A 21,101-nucleotide genomic window follows, 5' to 3' on the forward strand; every position below is an offset into this window, starting at 1 on the left:
TAGATATATATATATATAATTACACACACACTCAAATTTAGTCTGGCTATGTATTCATTAAAAGTTACTGAGCCTATCAACATGACATGCTAGTATAGGCGACTGAAAACCACCCTTTGTTATCTCTCCACTGTACCTTCTGTTCTGCAGCTAGACTAAAGCGGACTACATATCCACTCCAAGACAATCAGTTCAACTCATGATCAAAAATGACGAGCAAATTGCCAAATATCAAATCAACTGATTTTCCAACATGAAAAAAAACTGTTTGGTGATGCACACAAACAGTAGGTAACGAGCAATATCAGAGAATGATCCCAGAGGACAGTAGAAATACATCTTCGTAAAGTACGTTACCTTCCATAGCACATAGGACTGCAACAAATTATTTCCACCAAAAAAGATGTTTAGAAAAAATTGTTTGCATTTTGAATGTTGTTACCATTGGCCACATTTTTGTGGGATCAGATGAACTGTTCCCTATATGGCCAGCCCAAGAGTGGTAGGGGTGTTTAAAAATTGTTAAAGAAAAACTCCGGGCAGATTTTTTCCCCAACCATTGCAGTGAGGCTGGAAGGACTGGTCTTAGGGGAAGTCAGCCTCTCTAACAGCAAGCGGGCTCCAAGGATTGGGTGACTAACTTTTTTTTAGCACCTAGACAAAAACAAGCACCTAACTCTTGCAGGGTGGGGAATAGCTCCACTGCAAGGGTTAAAAAAAATTCCGCCCAGAGTTCTGGTCTCACTGAGAGTGAGGAGCAAATTCACCGAACGTAATGACACCACTGACCCCGCACAACACATTCCATCACTTGGATTCCCTCAGAGCACAGATTCCCTTTAAAGTATATGTAGGGTAAAACCTTTTTTTTAGTTTTGGATAAAGTAGGGCATGGTAAAACCCTTCAGGCTATTTTTCTGCTGTCTGCGTTCCACTGGGGAGATTTACCTTCACTCCAGAGATGCAACAGGAAGTCAGAGGAAATCTCTTAAAGTAAGCAGAATTCCCATCGTAGAAAGCGGTCACAAGAGAAAAAAGTGTTGCGATTGGAATATTAACTCTCACCTCTTGCACTGGTGACAACTCTAAATTTTGGACTTTCTCTCGCTTTCCGTTTTAGTAATGTTCGGTACAAACAAGAGAAGTGAACCTCCCCCATGGGGACACAGACAACTTTTAAAGATAAGTGAAGCCACACTTTTTTTTTTTTTTAACTTGCCATTTCCTTTGGGTCACAAGAATACATTTACTAATGTTCTCCTGTGACCCAAAGTCAGCATATAGTGGACTAATGCAAGCTATATGCTGACAGTACAGAGCTGTGCTGCACCCAGGAAGGATACAAACAATGTCAGGATCCACCCCGCTGTCCAATTGACAGCCAGCTCTGGCTCTCTAGAGCCAGAACCAGCTGTGCCTGCCCCCCTCCCCTGTCTGTCCTTCCAATGAAAGCTGGAGAAACAGATAGGTGGGGGGAAATCCATGCGGAGAGCAATGACTGACAGTATCTGCTCTCTGCAGGGAGGAGAGAGTGAGCTGAGCGATCTGCGTTTGCATGGTCACTCAGCTCTCGGTATATAGTGGAGAGCTGCAGTGTCTCATGCCGGCTCAAAATATTTGGAAGAGTTTATTTTACTCCAATACTTCTTTTCTTTAAGACAGTGGGGGGGATTTATCAAAACTGGAGCAGATTTGCACTGCAGCCAATCGGCTTCTCATTTTCAAATCTTACCTGAGCAAACTGAAAAGAGATGCTGATTGGTTGCCATGGGCATCTTCTCCAGATTCTGTCTGTTCCACTTTTGATAAATTCCTCCCAGTGTTTGTCTTACCTGAAGATGGCAAGAAACTCAATAGAGAAATTACTTTACCAACATTATGCCACTGCTTGTCACTGCGCAAAGCACATCTACATTTCCATACGGGTTTACCATATAAAGTGTGAAAATGTGAAACAAAATACAAATGTAAATTCCAGGGGAAAAAAGAAGGTAACTGATTAAACACACTATTAAATTGGAATCTTTCCCAACTCAGCGACACACCCAAACCACCTTAGTGCTTTATATTTCCGGTGGAATTTGAAATCTCCTAGGTCCCAGAAACAGAATTGATGAGTAATAAGACTAAAAATGGCTAGATTTTCTGATAAGCTGCAAATATGTGGCTTGGGCACCATTTTGCATTTTTTTTTTAACATTCATAAAAAAAAAAAGATTTGTTATTTTATATGCAGAAGACACGAGTTTTCAGGGTCTGACAATTCCACGTTTCAGAAATCCTTCAAGAGTTACCATGAGGCGCAATGCTCTAGAAGCAGATATAAGGATACGTATAGAGTTCCATGTATCTGGACTTTGCCATGCTCTGTCTGGTGTAAACTTGTTGGATGCCGGCCCGCAGGTCATCCCAGATCTGGTCCAAGCCAATCTGTTTAAGTCCATGAGGATTCTGACCCCTGTTTGATGACATTTTTCTTCCTTTCTGCCCTGTTTTTCTTGCACTTGTTTGAAGTCCTTCTGTGCAGAACCTCCTTAAAACTGCACTAGTTAATCCTCCATAAGATGGCACATTCCAAGCTGTGGCTGGATTTGAATATACTCGGAGGGTGTGGGGTTAACAAAACTGTCTTCAGTCAGAAAACCTGAAAAACAAACAGAATGGAAGAGTTACCAAAATAATAACTCAATCTAAGCAGTCTTACACTAAAGGCTCATTTCACAAAGCTCACACGCCAGTAAAGGATGGATCACTACACAAACAAATGATCGTTCTTTTCAGAACCTTGTAATAATATTTGAAAATTACAGCAACATGGCTAATACAGTGGAACCTCGGTTCACAAACTTAATTCGTTCCACGATTCTGGTCGGGAACCGAATTGGTCGCGAACCAAATCAAACTGTGATCAGACCGCGATCTCGACTAGAGGAAGCCACGACCATGTGTCAGAGCAGGGAAGATGGCTGCAGTTGTGTTCGTCATCCAATGCGGAGTTCGCAAACAGAAGCAACATTTTGCAGAACGTCCTGTTCGCGAACCGAATTGTTCGCGAGCAGAAGCGTTCGTGAACCGAGGTACCACTGTATAAAGGTCCCAATCATTGTGGGGAAGTTTTGTGAATTCAGCCTTAAATATGAACATAAAATATATCAGAAATTGTATAAAGTACAGTTAGAAGACAGAAAAATACAAAGAAGGTAAATGCTTAAAAAATAAAATAAAAAGTGCAACAAACTAAACCCATTGTACAACTAAAATTGTATTCATTTTAATCCAATAAAAAAAAACAAAAAACATTTAAACCAGGTAACAAACAGAAATCTTTCATATGTTCTATTAGCTGTTCAGTAAACTAACTAACTAGGTGTTCTGAATAAAATGACAGCAATTGTCTATGGTCAGTTATGAGTAAAGAATGTAAAAAGTGCTTTCAGCTTCAACTCTACAGATCTCCCTCCTGAGGCTGCTCCAGCCCGAATACTGATATTCAGCAATATGGGGATCATGCTGATGTTTAGTTCATGAACTCTCTGCTGCCAATAAAGTATAAAAGGTGCCCATACACCTGACGATTATCGTATGAGAATCGTGGGTGATCCCGCGATCGTACAATGAATCGTAAGGTTGATGCACAGCGTGCGACCGCATTTACTGTGCGGTGGTACGATTTTTGTATAACGAGCACGCTAGAGAGCCTGGCAAAAATCGTATGATTTTCGCCAGGCTTAGCGTGGAGGACCTGCGATGATCGCAAGTACGATCTGCCTGTCCATGATGGGCAGGTCATACAAACTTTTAATCACCTTACAACCATCGCACAACGTAAGTCGTGCGATGGTTGTAATGTGTATGGCCACCTTATGTTCTTCTGTGACAACCCCGCCTCCCATGCCATGTGCAGTATTCTGATTGACAGCTGTCAGTGATCAGAGGTGGTATGATTAAAAGGAGAACTATGGGGTTAGGGCTTTTCCCAATAGTTCTCCTTAGACCAATATCCGGGACATTGAGGGGGCTCTTAGCTCTATCACAGCTGTCCTTACCTATGGATTCCCAGGGTGTCAAAGTCTACCCCCTACCCAAAACTACAAAAAAAAGTGAAGGGGATGAAGGCGTTAATAAACACCGGGGTTGACTAAAAACGTACCACTAATGCTTACCATTAGTGGTAAAAAGTTAGAATTATCTTTGTAATATTGACTAGAATTATATTTCTGGTTAAAAGCCATTTATTTTTTTGGAAATACAAACATGAATGAATGCAAAAAGTTTACCATACCAATAATTAAAAAAACTAAATAAATCACAGTACATTTTTTTTCCCCACATGAAATAGTAATTAGTGAATGAAAGCTTTTATTGTAACAGTCATTCATAAAACAACGCAGAGCCGTCAGATTGATACCTCAGTCATGCAGATTACACAGGGAGAACGTGGCTATCTCTGTGTAATCAGTTTAGACCCCTGATATTTCCCCAAAGCCCCTAACAGTAATAAAAAATAAAGTAAAAAAATATTTAAAAAATAGCAAAAATATCAATGGCACCCCAAAATGCGCCTCCTGCCCGCAGTGCGATCGGCCCACTGGAACACGTGGTGCGACAATGCCGGGCATTCCTGTACGGAGCGATTGTAAAAATATTTTTGTAATTTGTGTATTTTATTTTACATGAAGTATGGTATTGTTTTATTTACTTATTCAATATCTGATTAATTGAAAAAATAACCGCCCAGCTAACGGATTATGAAAATAGTGGTTAGTTGCAGCCCTATATACTAGGCAGGGTAAAATGAAACTGTAGCAGTCAGCAAAGCCCCACGTGTCACATTAGAATGTAGCAGCTGCATTGAATCAGTGCCTTGAGAAAAACACATGTCAATACAGGTATGGAGTCCTTTCATCAGACAGCCATTATCAAGGAAGTTCCTACAAACTACAAGGTCTGCAAAACGATTTTATATGTTGAAGACCCTCACACATTTTTTGTGTGTTTAAAGGAAATGTGTGCGTATATGAAGGCCGTCATTGCTGACTTTCATCTGCAAATGCTAGCTGCCTGGCTGTCTCTGGTCTCACTGTCACCATGCAAGTATACCCTTAGCAAAGTCAGAACTCCTGAATTCCCCAACTAAAGAATTCAAAATGTTCAGCATGACAGACAACCAGCTAACGCAGGGATAGGCAACCTTGGCACTCCAGCAGTGGTGAAACTACAAGTCCCATGAGGCATTGTAACAGCCACAGACATAATGGGAATCTGACAGCCACAGACATAATGGGATTTGCAGTTTCACCCCAGCTGGAGTGCCAAGGTTGCCTAACCAAAAGAGAACTATGGCCCAACCTTTTTTGCCCATACTTCTCTTTAGGGTCACAGGAGGAGATATACTATCCCAAAAAACTCAGGATATAGTGGGCTATTGCCCAATATATGCCGACAGCGCAGAGACACGCTGCAGCCAGAAAAGAACCCAACAATATTTTCAGGATCCATCCTGCTATCCGATTGACAGATGGCCCTACCTCTCTAGACGCAGAGCCAGTTGTGCCCCTCCCTTCCCAGTCTGTTTCTCCAGTCAGCGGAGGGGGAAATCCCTGTATCGGGTAATGACCGACAGTCACCGCTCTCTGTAGGGAGAAGATCATGAAGTGACCAATCAGCGGTATGTGATCATTCAGTTCTCAATCAATAGAGCCGACGTGTGACAGCTTCAGAGTCACACGTCAGCTCTAATTATGAGGATGAGAGCATTTCACGCTACCCCTAATGGAAGGGATTTTTACCAAATTCAGGAGAAGATGACCATAAGTAATTTTTTTAGTGTAGGATAAAATAGAGACAGGCAACAGACCGCGGTCAGGCCTATGTATCTTTATTATGCTCGTCATTTAAAGAAGAACTCTGGGCAGAAATTGTATTAACCCTTGCAGTGGGGCTATCCCCGCACTGCAATGGTTAACGGCTCGTTTTTGGGTAAAAAAAAAAAAAAGATACTCGCCTAAACCTCTGAGACAGCAAACTCTTAAGGTGCCCATACACCTTACAACCATCGCATGACATTCATCCTGCGATGGTTGGGAGGTAATTAAAAGCTCGTACGATCTGCCCATCATGGACAGGCAGTTCGTGTTTGCGATCATCGCAAGCCCGCCCAGCTGAGGGGAGGGCTTCCGATGACTGGAATGCTGAGCGCGTAGTGTGCGCTTGCGCACACCGGCCCGTTCGGCATTTGTCTTCCCAGCACGCCACTAACCCGCCGAAAATCTTACGATTTTCGGCAGGCTTTTCAGCGTGCTTCGAAGACAAAAGACGTGCGACCTTACAGAAGAAACGGTCGCACGCCTTCCATACACCTGCCGATAATCATACGATAATCGGCAGGTGTATGGGCAGCTTTAGACCGGTCCCTAGAACATCTCTCCCCTCTCCTCTGCAGCCGTCTAGGAATCCTTGGATAATTACGTCCAATACAGTGTATATGGTATGAGGACGGAGGAGGAGGAGGAGACAGGCTAGAGGGAGCGCAGCCTGCTCTGAGTAACGGGAGAGTATAAAACTTTTTTTTTTGGGACCCTAGGCAAAAATGAGCAGTTAACCCTTGCAGTGCGGGGGTAGCCCCACTGCAAGGGTTAATACAATTTCTGCCTGGAGTTCTCTCTCAAAGTATCCCCAGATGCAATCATATTAATTGTCATCATTAAAAGTATAGCTACTGCTGAAAATTCTATTAAATGATTACACCAAAGCCTTCATATTTCAGAAGAATACTTAAAGAATACCAACAAGTTTAGATTGTTCTTCACCAACACTGCGAGCACCTTATTTCTTGAAACAAAAATATCTTGCGGTCTTTCATTTATTGTTCTCCAAAACCACACAACTGTCTATGAATCTGGACAGCCCTCATAAGTACAGCAAAGAAGAGCTGCACACCGAGATGAAAAAACATCAAGAAAGACTTGTAAAGCTTAGCCCGAGGCTTTTCATGATCCCACTCATCTCCTAATACCCAAGCTCTGTATAGTGGGATCACAAGCCATACTGCAGTAAAAAGCATTCAGCCAAACTAAGCCTGTAAAATAAAAAGTAGCTGGTTCCAAAGTTATAACAATAAAAAAACCCTTTTTAAAAAAATAAAAAATAAACAGTTAATCATCTTATTAGAGCCAACATACAGGGTCAAATGTATAAAAAAAAGAAAAAAAAGGAAAAGCTGCTGCTCATAGCAACAAGGTGTTTGATGCCATTATCAAAGCTGCACTAGAAAATCCAGTTGCAATGGGAAAAATCTCTCTGATAATTTCATGTTAATGCTTGAAGTCCCTGGTGTTCTAAATGGTTTTGTTTTGACATCAATTCCACTGTACTTACAGCCATAGTATAGTATATTATCAGAGAGAACACATTTTGAGATAATTGCACTTCACGTGTGAGTGATACATTTGCTATTGTAATAAACTGTAGGCCTGCCCAGAATAACCACTACTACCAGCATGCCTCAGTCTTGTAGCAAAGCAGTACCAAGAACATTATAAAACAGAGGTGTAGGACATGTGCCCACCCAAAAAAAAAACTTCAAGAAAAGGATATTACAGCAAATACAAAAATCTTAAATTTTCCTTCTCATCTATTGAGGGGTACAGGAAGTCTGGAACTTTTGGGATTTCCAAAAAGCAGTCCAACTCAGGGGTGGGCAACAAAGCAAACAAATCATTAAAAGGCCAAAAGTAAGAACAGAAAACTGGGGACTGCCTGGAGCTCAAAGAGCCGCCTAAAGGACCCTATGCCCACAGCTTGCATTAGATGAGGTAGAAACATTCACCTGGTAGAACTTAGACAACATGTGAAGAGAAGACCAGCTGGCTACAAAATGTGAGAAACAGTTAAGGTGGCCATACACTGTACAACCATCGCAAGACCTTAGTCTTGCGATGGTTGTAAAGGGATTTTAAAAAAACGTACGATCTGCCCATCTTGGACGGGCAGATCGCACTCTCGATCATCGCAAGCCACGCCCCGAGGGGCGGGCTTGCGATGGCTGCAATGAGGGGCGGGCTTACGCTGACTGCAAACGGGCGTGCGCACACCGGCCCGTTCGGCAGTTGTCGAACCAGCAACAAGAACAGAATCTGAAAAGCACCACATGCGGAACCCAGTGCCTAAAGGTCACTTCAAAGCTAGCCCCGTAAACATCCAAATTCAGCAGGTTCTGGATACAGTAGTCCAAAAGCCAGGCTGAGGGCAATAGCATTGAATTGCTGCTGACAGTCCTAATTGAAGAAAAAAAAAATTGCTACAAAAAAATTGCTACAAAAAAAAAAACAAAAAAAACAGGAGGTTAGTCTTTACAAAAGCTGAAGAAAAGATGTCCATTCTCGTAAGTCACTAGGAAAAAAACTGAAAACTGGTAGTAGAAGGGATTAACCGGGGCTGGCTCACAGTTTTTTTGCTTGCCACTACCAGTCCTCCTTTAGGCTGCAGTATAACCAAAGGATTAAAAGAACTATGGGGTAACCTTTTTATCCCATAGTTCTCTTAAGGATCACAGAAGGACATATACCAACCTCCTCCCATGACCCAGAGCTCAGTATATTGTGAGCTACAGCTCGGAGAGCACCACAGCCAGGACGGATCCCGAGATCTACCCAGCTAGCTGATTGACAGCGGGCTCTGCCTATCTAGAGGCAGAGCAAGCTGTGCCCACCCCTTCCCCGTCCATTCCTGTAGTCAGCACTGGAGGATCAGAGAGAGAAGGAATCCCTGCGGGGAGCGGAGACGGACAGTCACTGCTCTCTGCAGGGAGATGATCGGAGAGTATGATGTCGCTCCCTTCCCGATCTATAGACCTGACGTGTGACAGTCACATTGTCACAGGTCGGCTCTAACTATGAGGATGAGTGGAAATCACTCACCTCATAGTTCTCCTTTAAGTCTCTATTCATGCTGTTCTGTTGCTGTAACGCATTTTGCACTATGGTGCGATTTATTAATAAAGGCACCCCAATGCACCTGGCTAACGGATATGCCCTGCAGTGCCCGTAACACACACACTACCATGCTTTGTGGTGTGCTGTGTTACAAAATTAGCAAATGTGCTTTTTTAATGCGATTCAGTGCAGTAGGCAGCTCACTGAAATAAATGGGCTGCCTTAACACAATGAACACTAACGTGCGGAAGAATGCGCATTAGCATGCATGCATTACCCCAGAGCAAGAGCTTGACCCTAGCCTAAGACTCCCTATGTTCCTCAGTGGAGGAGAAAAGGAATATCATTATAACAGTACATTAGTGCGTTGATAACATTTACATATGTATCTAGAAAAACACTGAAAAGACTGAACATTAATGGTATTTTCCTTCAGTTTGTAAAGTACCCAAAACAAAGAATCCAGGATGAAAAGAAAACTATTAGGTAAAGAGCGGTCATGAATGAATACGACTGGGTAAATAAAAAATAAAATAAAATGAATTACCATATTTGTGCTGGAGTATGCAAATCAAACTAGTGTACATACAATGTTTCTTTGACTCGCATTTACCCACTCACCATGGCTAGCGTGAAGGAAAGCTTGTCTGATTCTAGCAGAAAAAAGAACCCACTCAGACATGGCAGGGAAAAGAAAGAAGCTAAACAATGTCAGGGCAGAAAGGAAAGCGGAGCCGCTCCTCCCTATAAAACCCTATGATGATTCTATCACAGCCCTGAAACAGTAGTGCTCACACACACACACACACACACACACCTACAAAGACCGGAATTTTCAAGAGAAAGAAGCAACATCACACAAGTTGTCAACAACATAAAAGCAGCACTCAAACAATACTCAGTGGCCATCGATCATAGTGTTACACAGAAGGTGCAAGTGACCCTCGGCACTAATCGAAGAGAATCTTCTGCGTTCTAAATAAGAATAAGCTTATCAAAGCTTGTTAGTTTAAAATAAAGCCACTGCTTTTATTTATAACGATTCGTTTTGTAATAGTACTCAGGCATCTGAGGTGTACATATCTTCCAAGTTTGTCCATCTACATCTGTCACCAATCTGTACCCTATCCCACCATCCTCCTGGCCGCTGCTCTTACCTTTAACCGAACCTGTACTCCGTACACAGCAGTGCAGCCCTGCTCTCTGTATGTCAAATTCCGCTCGCAAATGGCAAGCATTTATTGGTCAACAAATGAGAAGCACTTCTTATATGTCAGCATGGCCAGAAGTGCCTCTCATTGGTCAGCACGGTCAGGCAACCACGCTGGCCAATGAGCGCTCACCATTTGCGAGCAAAATTTGAAATAACGAAGGAAGACTGCGCTGCTGTGTACGGTGAACAGACAGTACACCGGCAGTAGCGGAGGGGAAGAGGCATCCAGTTAAAAGGTAAGAGCAGCAGCAGGAGGTGGGGGCAGATTGGTGGGGGTAATTCTATTTTCCTAAATTCGCCCAGGAAAGTGGAATCACCCTTTAAGTGCCCAAGCCATACGCTGCTCGAACTTTTGGCTGCTGACCCGTCCGAAATTCAAGCAATGTGTGGCCCTATTAGCCCCTCTCCATTGGGCAAAGTTCAATTGTTGAAGGAGCTGGCCCACAAATGCTCAGCAGAACAGTGGCTGTAGCCAATTAGCTGCAGTCTGTTTAGCAAGGATAGGGGAACTGGGTGTTTATTCTTGTGGGCTCAACAAGAAAAGAGGGTAAATGTATGGCCAGCTTTTAACACTTTTTAGATTCGATCAGTTTCATTTTAAAACATTGGCATAGCGTGTATAGTGAGGAAAATAATTTGTCTGTCTCTATATTTTGTCTCCATCATTTAAAATACACCTATAATATAAATGATAGACCTTCCATTTCTTGTAAATGGGCAAACTTACAAAATCTGCAGGGGATCAAATAATTATTTTCCACACTGTATATACTCCTGGAATGTACAATGTATCATAACTTATATGATAATAATCATCACTGGGAATACTGTTGTCACGCTAGGCTGCAAGCATCTAGAATACAGACAGCAATAAAGTAATCCTGGCGTGGAAGGTGTGTATCAGTTAGATGGTATAAAAACGGAAGTAACAACATTCTGATGAAACATGGTAATGGGTAAGAAGGTTTCATGGGTGTGGTGAACATTTAGTGATATTCGCTAAACCTAATGTCAACCGATAACATAGACAAGGTCTTTTGACTGTCCAGTGTCAAGATGTTGGTGAAATCCTTGTCTTTAACTTAACCAGTTGACATCCGCGGTGTTAAACCCCCTTCCCATCCAGGCCATTTTTCAGTATTCAGCACTGCGATACTACTTATTACTGTCGAGATCCACCCAGCTGCGTGATTGACAGCTGGCTCTGCGGTATACTGAGACGCCGCAGCTGAAGCGGATGCCGACAATTATGTCCGGATCCGCCCAGCTGCGTGAGTGACAGCTGGCTCTGCCTATCTAGAGGCAGAGCCAGCTGTACCCGCCCCCTCCCCCATCCGTTCCTCCAGTCAGTGCTGGAGGATCGGAGCGTGGAGGGTGGCGAATCCCTGCAGGGACATGATCGAGAAGTGAGCGAGCGACGGTATGTGTTCGCTCACTTCCTGATCTATTGAGCCGACGTGTGACAGTTTCATTGTCACCCGTCGGCTCGAACTATGAGGTTGAGTGAAAAATCACTCACCTCATAGTTCTCCTTTAAATATATATCCCCTGTGAGTGAATGGCAGGGTAAAACAGTTTTGGTGGGTGCCAGCAAGTTAAAGTCCAACTTTTACAAAAACAAAATAATACATGTACACACATTCATAAAAGAAAAACAAATGTGCATTTATTTTATTTTTTTGCAGTGGAGCAAGGAAAGCATTGCAACCACGATCAGTGGATCACAGATGCAATCCTCTGGCTCCTGCAGACTGTTCTTTCCAGTATCTGGTTGTAGGGAGGTACATACTTTCAGTTACAGGGATAGCAAGTATGAATGGACTACACGGGGGGGTGATGTCACCACACTAACAAGTGGATGTGTGCCTTTAAGCTGACTGGTGTTGATCCAGTGCGTAAAAATGTCAATCACCCCACATAGTGTGAACGGGAATATAAAAAAGGTGCAAAGTACAACACAAGAAGCACACAGGCAGTATAGGCCTTCCTGCTGAGGAGTTCAGCTATACAAAAGAAAGAAAAACTGGTTTCCTATAGCCACCAGATTCAGAGAAGCCTTGGAAGTCTGCATGGAACTGGTGATGGAGAAGGGAGAGAAAGAGAAAGAAAGTGATGCACACACAGCACACACTTTAAGGGCCTGTTCACATGAGATCAGGTCCTAATCAGGTGCGGATCTGCAGACTGATGCAGTGCGTTTTTGCCGCGTTTTTGATGCGTTTGCATTTCCTGACCGGACAAAATGTGACATGCAGTACTTTTTCTGTCGTAAGCTAAAGGGACTGCGCACGTGAGAACTGGAGCCCATAAAACTCATAGGGACACATTGGGATGCATTTTGAGGCAGCAGCGTACGGAGCTGGTCAGCACACAAAACGGACGTCGTGTGAACAGGCCCTAAGAAAGCGTGTATAGAGACGTGTGTGTTTATTCTGCAGGAAGTTACGTAGAACATAGATTCAAGTAAACTGAATTAAGTTGGTCACTTTAGTACAGTTGGTGTGTTCACTGGATGGCATTAGTAGCTCAGTGACTCCTCATTTATTGCCTGAAGTTACTGAAAGTGGACCTTTCCCCCCTTGACTAGAAATCAGATCAGCATACAGCTCTGCGTGTAGATATGAAACCATCTTACATTCATTAGCTAAACAAACATTTTTTTATTTTACTTACAATTTCTTTTTTTCCCCACTTCCTGGTCCACTTTGGCACAAATTATGTATTCGTGCCCAAACATTGCATCCTGGGAAGGTTACATCAGCTGGGAAATTTCTAATGTAATCTCATGAGATCTCAGGGAAAGGCATTTTCCTCCCCTGAAGTGTTGCATCCTGGGAAGGTTACGTCAGTAGAGTATTGCTGGGAAATCTCATCTGTGAGTGCATAAGATCTCAGGGAAAGGCATTTTCCTTCCCCGAGATGATGTGCATGGTCACATGTCCTAGTCACATGTGCCAGAGTTCCAGGAAGGAAAGGGAAAGCTAGTAACCTGCCCTTAGTTAAAAAGGCCACTGCCAGAAGACTGGGGAAGAAAAGAGAACTAAGGTATACAAAAAATAAAAAGCAGCAATTATCTAGTAGTGTGTGTTTGTAGATTGTCATTACTAAACATCTCTAAAGGTGCCTTTGTTGTTATTTTAAAGAGATGGGGAAAAGCCCTCTTTAAATAAAAAGTGTCAACACTGCAGATTTTCCTTTACTGATCACTTGACAATGGCAGAGTAAGCTTAAAGCCCAACTCCACCTTGTAAAATGCTGGGAAAGGAGCCAGGACGATTTAATGCCAGCCCAACGCAGCAGTAGCAGACAGAGCAGTGAGAGACACCACTTACGGTCATTGCAGGGAAAGGGCAAACACAGAGGTGAGTCTATCACTATCAATATGCAACAACATTTATGGCAAGAACTCCTTACAGATGGCGGTTAAGTACACCGTTTTACTTTTTATAGCAGAACTAATCTGTAATTATGACAATCGCCAGCCGCCCACATAGCAATCCTGGCACTTGGAAAAGGTCCCTACATGGTCCCAAAGGCTGTATAGCAACATAATGCTTGCAATGTGGAGCTCCCGATTTCAAGGTTTTAGGGTGAGGAGGGTGCGGTGAGTTATTTCACCTTTTCCTTTATTTTGTGAAAAGGTGAACTAGCCCTTTAAAAATGTAGCTTGGCGTGCATAAACAAAGAAAGACAAAAGCTGAAAAAGATATGCTTCTTTAGTCCTAAATGGACACCGGCTGTCATCAAGCCAAATTAATTATCCAATCACATTGATTATCGCTTAAAAAAAAAAAATCACACATGAAGCAGACAGCACACCAATATTAAAAGGAGAACTATGAGGTGAGTGATTTTCACTCACCTCATAGTTCGAGCCGACGTGTGACAAAGAAACTGTCACACGTCGGCTCAATAGATCGGGAAGTGAGCGAACACATACCGTCGCACGCTCACTTCTAGATCCTGTCCCTGCAGACTGTCACTCACGGCTCCCTGCAGGGATTCCCCCCTCCCCTGTCCAATCCTCAAACGCTAACTGGCGGAACGGACGGGGGAGGGAGCGGGTACAGCTGGCTCTGCCTCTAGATAGGCAGAGCCAGCTGTCAATCACGCAGTTGGGTGGATCTCGACAGTAATGCTGTAGCTCGCTATATACTGAGGTTTGGGTGACAGGAGGACGCTAGTTTGTGTCCTCCCATTACCCTTAGGAGAACTATGAGGAAAAACACTTACCTCATAGTTCTCCAACTATGTAAAGAACATAAACATTTACTAACCACAGAAAACAAATGTTACATACTGGGTCACTGTACAGCACCAAACAAAACTGAACCACTAAAAGCAAGATGACTTCTCTAAACACACAGGATATGCAAGACCATTATAGTTTAAAGATCCGAAACCCATTGATATAAACCATGACCTGCAAGAACAACACTTGAGAGCCAACGTGACAGAATTGTAATCACAAGTGCTAGTGATATGTCATTAATAACTTAGTCATCTGATTGATGAAGCAACAGATGTATCTTTATATATCTTGCATCATCCCATATCATCAATCATTTATGACCATTAAACGCTGAGACAACATAACCCTCTTTCACAAAATGATGACAAATCGCTATAAAACTACATTTCCTGTCGCATCAAATTAAACTGAATGAAAACATAGAACATTTCTGTTGCAGTAGTTGTACTATGGCTTTTAGATTTGTTTACATCAAACTGGCCACAAATTTTTTGGGGTCTATATCTAAGCCAGCTGGAAACAAGAAAATCTATAATGACAAAATGTGAAAAGCTGCACTGCTTCTAAAAATGATAGCCGATTGCGTCAGCATTTATACCACTCATGACCAGTGACATACAGGGGTTGATTTACTAACCTTATAAACACACCACGGACATGTATACACCTCTGTAGTGTGTTCCCTCCCAGCATGATCTATGGGTGGAATCTAAACACCTTTGTAGTGTGTACACCCAGCAGGTGTGTTGTCTAAAGCCAAGCATGAATTGCAAGGTGATGATGTGTAAATTAGCTCTATGTTGCGTTGCTTGCGTTGATGAATGCAGGAATGTAAATGCATGAGCTAACCATTTTTGTCTAAACTGTGAAGCAGCATTATATATGCATCATGTGCATGATTTTTCCATATATGGCATTAGTGGAAATATGCTTTTAGAGACTTTTTGGTTGATAAATACGTTTTGCTGTGTGAAAATCACACGCACCTGGTGCGTGCGTGTATTTAGGTTAGTAAATCACCCCCACAGTGTCACTGTATGTATGTCATTGGCATTGTGCACTTTTAAACAGTAAGGCCTCATTCACACACAACGCAAGAGCAAAATTGTATATTGCGTATATACGCGCATTATATGCAATCCCAGAATGCATCACTCGTAATGGAATTTTTAATGTGCTGTATGCATGTACACGCGTATACATGCATATATGCACGTAAACAGGCATAAATACGCTGCCCGGACGCATCTCTGTTCCATTCTGTTTTTGCGCATATATACGCTACGCAAATATACGGCTCCATGCGCGGGTATGTGTATGGAGCCATTTATTTGCATGTGTCGCATATGGTACAATACGCGCGCCAGTGTGAATGAGGCCTTATACGCCGGGACTCTGTTTACATTTGTAGAGCAAAATGTTGGCTTTACAATAGAAGCGATTCTGGCAACTCAGCAATCGCCCGATCGCTTCTCCGGGCCGGTAAACCATATATTTAATATAACAAACACCTTTAGAGATGTTTAGTAATGACAATCTACGTACAGATACTTGGAGATAAATGCAGGCTTTTCTTTCCCAGTCTTAACTAAGGCCATTTTAAGGGCAGATTACTAGATCTCGCTTTACTTCCTGGAACTCCGGCACATGTGACTAGGACATGTGACAATGCACATCATCTCAGGGAAGGAAAATGCCTTTCCCTGAGATCTTATGCACACACAGATGAGATTTCCCAGCAATACTCTGCTGATGTACCCTTCCCAGGATGCAACACTTTGGCACATTACATCATTTGTGCCAGAAGTGGACCAGGAAGTGGATAAACTTGAATTGTAAGTAAATTAAAAGCACGTTTGTTTAACTAATGCATGTAATATTATTTTAAATCAGCATGCAGTGCTGTATGCTGATGTGTTTCTTTAGTGAAAGGGGGTAAAGGTTCACTTTAACTATTAACAAAAATGTATCTTATTTGTGTATCACTCGGCTGTGGATCCTCAAATCATCTCTGAATTGGTGCTGACACTGTCCTTCCTTCTGGAGGGTGGCTACTTTTGTTCCCCGTGGTCCCCGTATGTGTGATTAAGTAGCCACCGCTCCAAGCTCACTCTCTTGATGGACTACGATACCACTTGTTCAAGACCAAGAACAGCTACCTTCCCTCAGGTACTTGCCAATACCAATTATCGATATTTTTTTTAAAGGGACATGTAAAATTGTTCTAAAACAATACATACTAATGATTTTAGGGCAGTTTCTTTATAATTATGAAGAACTGTAACTCAAACCATGATTATTCAGCAATGGAGAATGCCATCAACCCAATTATAGAGCAATTGGCAATGGCAACCAGCAATCATGGCTTGCTGAGATCTGTAGTCCTCAGGCTCCAGAAGGGCTGCGAGGGTCACTCAGAAGTGCTGTGGTGTGTCTGCAAGCGTTCATCAGGGCTGCGTTTGGGGCTCTCCAGGGCTGTAACGGTTATTACTGGGCTGACCAGGGCTGCATGCAGGTCTCACCAGGGCTGCACGCAGGTCTCACCAGGGTTGTACTGGTCTTGGGAAGGAAGAGATGTGCGGCCGGACCGGCATTGCCAAGGACAGCTACTGCGAGGTCCCCAGCAAGTGTGGCAACTCAGGCAGACGAACTCGTTAAAAAATTAAAAGGACTGGTATTGTGAAAATGCAGCCCCGATACAGATACTAGTATCAGAATACCCGTACAAATTAGCGAACTAAAGGCGAGATTGTAGTAGCCAATTTACAACACACACAGGGACCATGGGGAACAAAAGTAGCCACCCTCCAGAAGGAAGGACAGTGTCAGCACCAATTCAGAGAGTAATACACAGATAAGATACATTGTTGTTAATAGTTACTTGAATCTATTTTTAATATTTGACTCCGGAGTTTAGTGTCAATATAAAAAGGAACTTCACCCATATCTTTAAAATGACAACAGAGGCACCTTTAGAAATGTTTAGTAATGACAATCTACAGACAGATCTTTATAAATAAATTGCAGGCTTTTTATTTTTTGCATACGCCTTCTTTTCCTCCCCATTCTTCACATGGTGGCCATTTTAACTAAGGGCAGATGAATCCATCTCCCTTTATTTCCTGGAACATGTGACAGTGCACATCATCTCAGTGGGAAAAAATGCCATTCCGCCAAATTTTAAAAGACTTAGTCAGTTTACAGATGAGATTTCCCAGGAAGGCATTGGTAATGTAGCCTTCCCGGGATGCATCTGTGAGGCCAGGGCTACATCACCAGTGCCTCACACAAACAGGAAGTTGGGAAAACCATAATTAGAAGGCAAAAATATTTACTTAACGTGTGAATGTAAGTAGGGCTGCAGCTAACGATTATTTTCATAATTGATTAGTTAGCCGATTATTAAGTTCGAATAATCGGATTTAAAAAAAAAAAGGCTCCAGTGATGGACTACTAGTTTCTATTGAGATTGTAGTCCATCACGGGAGCAAGCTTGGCGCGGTGGAAGTAAAAAAAAGAGAGTGTAGTGTGCAATATAGTACATTATACAGCGGCGCAGTACAGAATACCAGCAGCTATAGAGGAATGTAGCAATAGTACATTATACTATAATGTACTATTGCTAGGATTTGTAGTCCTCTATAGCTGGTGGTATTCTCCATTGCGCTGTATAATGATTATACTGCGCAATGCAGATTACCACTGACCAGTTATAGAGGAACACCAAATCCCAGCAATAATACATTATACAGGGTGTTTAATATATTATTGCTGGGATTTGTTGTTCCTCTATAGCTGCTGGTGTTCTACAGAGTGCCGCTAAAACATGTCTCGCTTAGCAGTTTCTGAACCCTTGTAAGTCGTGGCGGCGGCGGCGTGCTCTGCGGGCTTGTGTCCGTCTTGTGCGGTGGCCGGGTACGCGTCGTGTGTGCGGTGTGCATGGCGTCCGTGGCGTGCATAGCCTAATCCGTGTATGGAGCTGCGAACAGGCGGGCGTGAGTGGGAAATTTACATTTTAGCGACGAATCGACAATGGAAAAACACTGACAACGTTTTCCATCGTCTATTTTAATCGACTTAATCTAATAATTAATTGTTGCAGCTCTACAGAATACCAATGTATAATACAGCTGAACACCAGCAGCTATAGAGGAACACCAAATCCCAGCAATAATACATTATACCGGGTGTTGATACCTATGCCGCATGGTTACTATTTCTGGTCAGGTGAGTCACCAGATAATGAAGTTAGGATCAGCATGGCAGTCCTGGCCACCATTAAAAAAATTCAGCAATGGCAGCTCCCACATTTCCATCCCCACAGGTTTTATTTAAGAATCACTGGATGTTAAAGGCTAGAACTAGAGATGCACCAAAATTGAATTTTTGGACCAATATTTCACTTTTCAAATAGAGAAAGAGATTGAGGACAGAGAGTCTTCAATCTCTTGTTCTGCAACCCATGTTATGAATGAGTGCTCCTATCCATTCATAAACTGCGGAAAAAGTATGAGTTACTATATCCACAATAGTGAATGAACAGGAAGTGATGTAGAGCACTTCCTGTTGGTTGATAACTAGGGACACAGTAAGCATACTATGTCCTCAGTTACTTACACTCAGCTATCAGTCCTGAGCGCTTGTACTCCGCTCTCCATCCTGACTGGCCTGTCACAGGATGCTGAGAGGGGCAGTGCGGGAGGAGAGCTCGGCCTTTTGCGACAGCTGAATGCTCCCCACACCACTCAGGACCCTGAGCCGTCTCCTCCCCACACGGCCTCCTGAAAGCTTCTCTCCTCCCTGACGGACAACGGCCTGTGTCCCCTTGGATTCTCACTGCCGACACAGCAAGCATCAGAGGGGCCACAGACCGGCATCCAGTGGGGAGGAGAAAAGCTGAAAGATGCACTGAATTTTCAGTTGCTTTTTCGCCCTCTATGGTACTTTCAGCATTTTGCCAAAGTACTATTTTTGGCCTAAATGTTTTGGTGGCTGAAATTTCAGTGCATCCCTAGCTAGAACTGTGACATCGGGCTCAATTCCAATAAGAAAAAATAAACTCTGTACAGAGAGTGGCCATGAACTCGATGGGATGGGGTTCCTATACATATTCAGACAAAAACATGCTAGTTGGCCAGTTGGTTTTAACTGTAAATTCAACCGCATGAAAGTTTGTTGATATAATAGGGACATGTGGTTTGGTTTCATGTATTTAGTTATTGGTAACAAAACTGCATCTTTGCACATTAACCACTTTTGCCAATAATCATGTTAAATATGTGATGTCAAAGTGAAGTGTGACAAAATAGTGGAAAGCAAAGTAGCAAACCAACAAAAATGCAAACGGGAGATAGCAAAAACAGGTTCATGACTAAGCCACTTTCCACCGAAAAGAACAATTCTTTCCGGTTTAGAGTGGCATAAATCAGAAACGTTTTGGGTGAAAACCAAAATGGTCAGAACGTCTTTATGAAGTGGTGAAATCTTTCTGCAAACCTAATTTTATGTAATTATATTCACCTTTGTCAAAACCTAGCAAAATTGGGTGGATAAACTGCACACAATGGTTTATAAGGCCCTGTATCAACAATCTTTTGTTGGCTTCAAACTGATACAAGTCTATGGGACTGCAAAACCTGCATAAAGCAGGTCAAAAGGACAGCGTCGGGCCAGATGTACTTGTCAATGAATTCTGAATGATCTCAAAAACATCTCAAACTGAAACCATCGACACATCCTAAAGGATCGATATTTCCCATGGAAAAACTGCAGAGTATGAGTTATCAAACTTTCAGAAATAGTTTTTTAAATAAAGTACAGATTCCTTTTAGACAAAAAAAAAAAATCCACTCCATATTCTAAGCTAAAACCATCACCATCTCTCCACAGAGGCAAAATAAAATCTGACAGCAGAAGCCTCCTGTGATGTTTACAGTCTCGGACCAAATATCCATCTGTGCTGCCCATGCCTGTGCAATAACTTCCCATAGACTTGAATGGACCATACCTATACTTGACACAGCGGGGGGCTTCCACCATAGAAAAGAGGCAAGTAGGCACCTGGGTTAGGGGAGGTAAGCTTAAGTTGGCCATACACTAGTAGATTTTCAAACAAACTTTCAAAGGAAAAAATCTCATCAGAACATTTGATAATGCACTCAGACTTGCAAAAAGTCAATTGAAATGTTGTTTCATTTTAACATTTGAACTTGGAACGAATTGAGTTTTTCCAAACAAAAACCACATTCACTGAATTTTGGTCGTGAAAAACATTCCATCCTGATTCAATTTTTGTTGCTACAATAGTCAAAACTGATCATCGATTTGACATCACTTTCTGCAGAAGAAATATTAAAAGTCCCTGAACAATTTTAAATAACCGCTTAACTTTCTGCTTTAAAAGAAATTCTCAAAGATTCTGTTATTTTGTATTCAACTGTCCCTTTCCAACCCAAGTATATCTGGGCAGGTGACAGCCGAGTTGTTTCTGACATTCAACACTACCATATGTGAGGTCCAGGAGCAAATGTTCCTTGGACACCCCACCAGTTTATTAGGATCATGCATGAGAGCTGGCGTACATAGGCATCAGAGTTTTGGGTTTGTGAATCATTTCTGCAGGATTTGGAACAGAGTGGCTGAAGTTAGGAACTTAAAATGGAAGTAAACCCCATTAAAAAAAAAAAAAAAAAAAAAAAAACTA

General features: G+C 42.4%; 1 protein-coding gene across 3 annotated transcripts in view; it reads right to left on the minus strand.

Annotated features, from left to right (window-relative positions):
* Nucleotides 1–21,101, minus strand: part of CUL1 (cullin 1) — a 78,343-nt gene that overhangs the window by 31,548 nt on the left and 25,694 nt on the right. For 2 of the 3 annotated variants that reach the window (XM_018565393.1, XM_018565392.1), the window contains exon 2: nucleotides 2,333–2,644. In XM_018565393.1, the coding sequence (XP_018420895.1) occupies nucleotides 2,333–2,472 (140 nt within the window). In that variant the 5' untranslated portion in view covers nucleotides 2,473–2,644. Of the gene's footprint in view, nucleotides 1–2,332; nucleotides 2,645–7,495; nucleotides 7,504–16,027; nucleotides 16,040–21,101 lie in introns of those variants that run through there. The other variant, XM_018565394.1, reaches the window with a different exon arrangement.

The sequence above is a fragment of the Nanorana parkeri genome, unplaced genomic scaffold, assembly GCF_000935625.1.
Source record: "Nanorana parkeri isolate BGI_ZX_2015 unplaced genomic scaffold, ASM93562v1 scaffold840, whole genome shotgun sequence".
In the NCBI taxonomy this organism is placed as follows: domain Eukaryota; kingdom Metazoa; phylum Chordata; class Amphibia; order Anura; family Dicroglossidae; genus Nanorana; species Nanorana parkeri.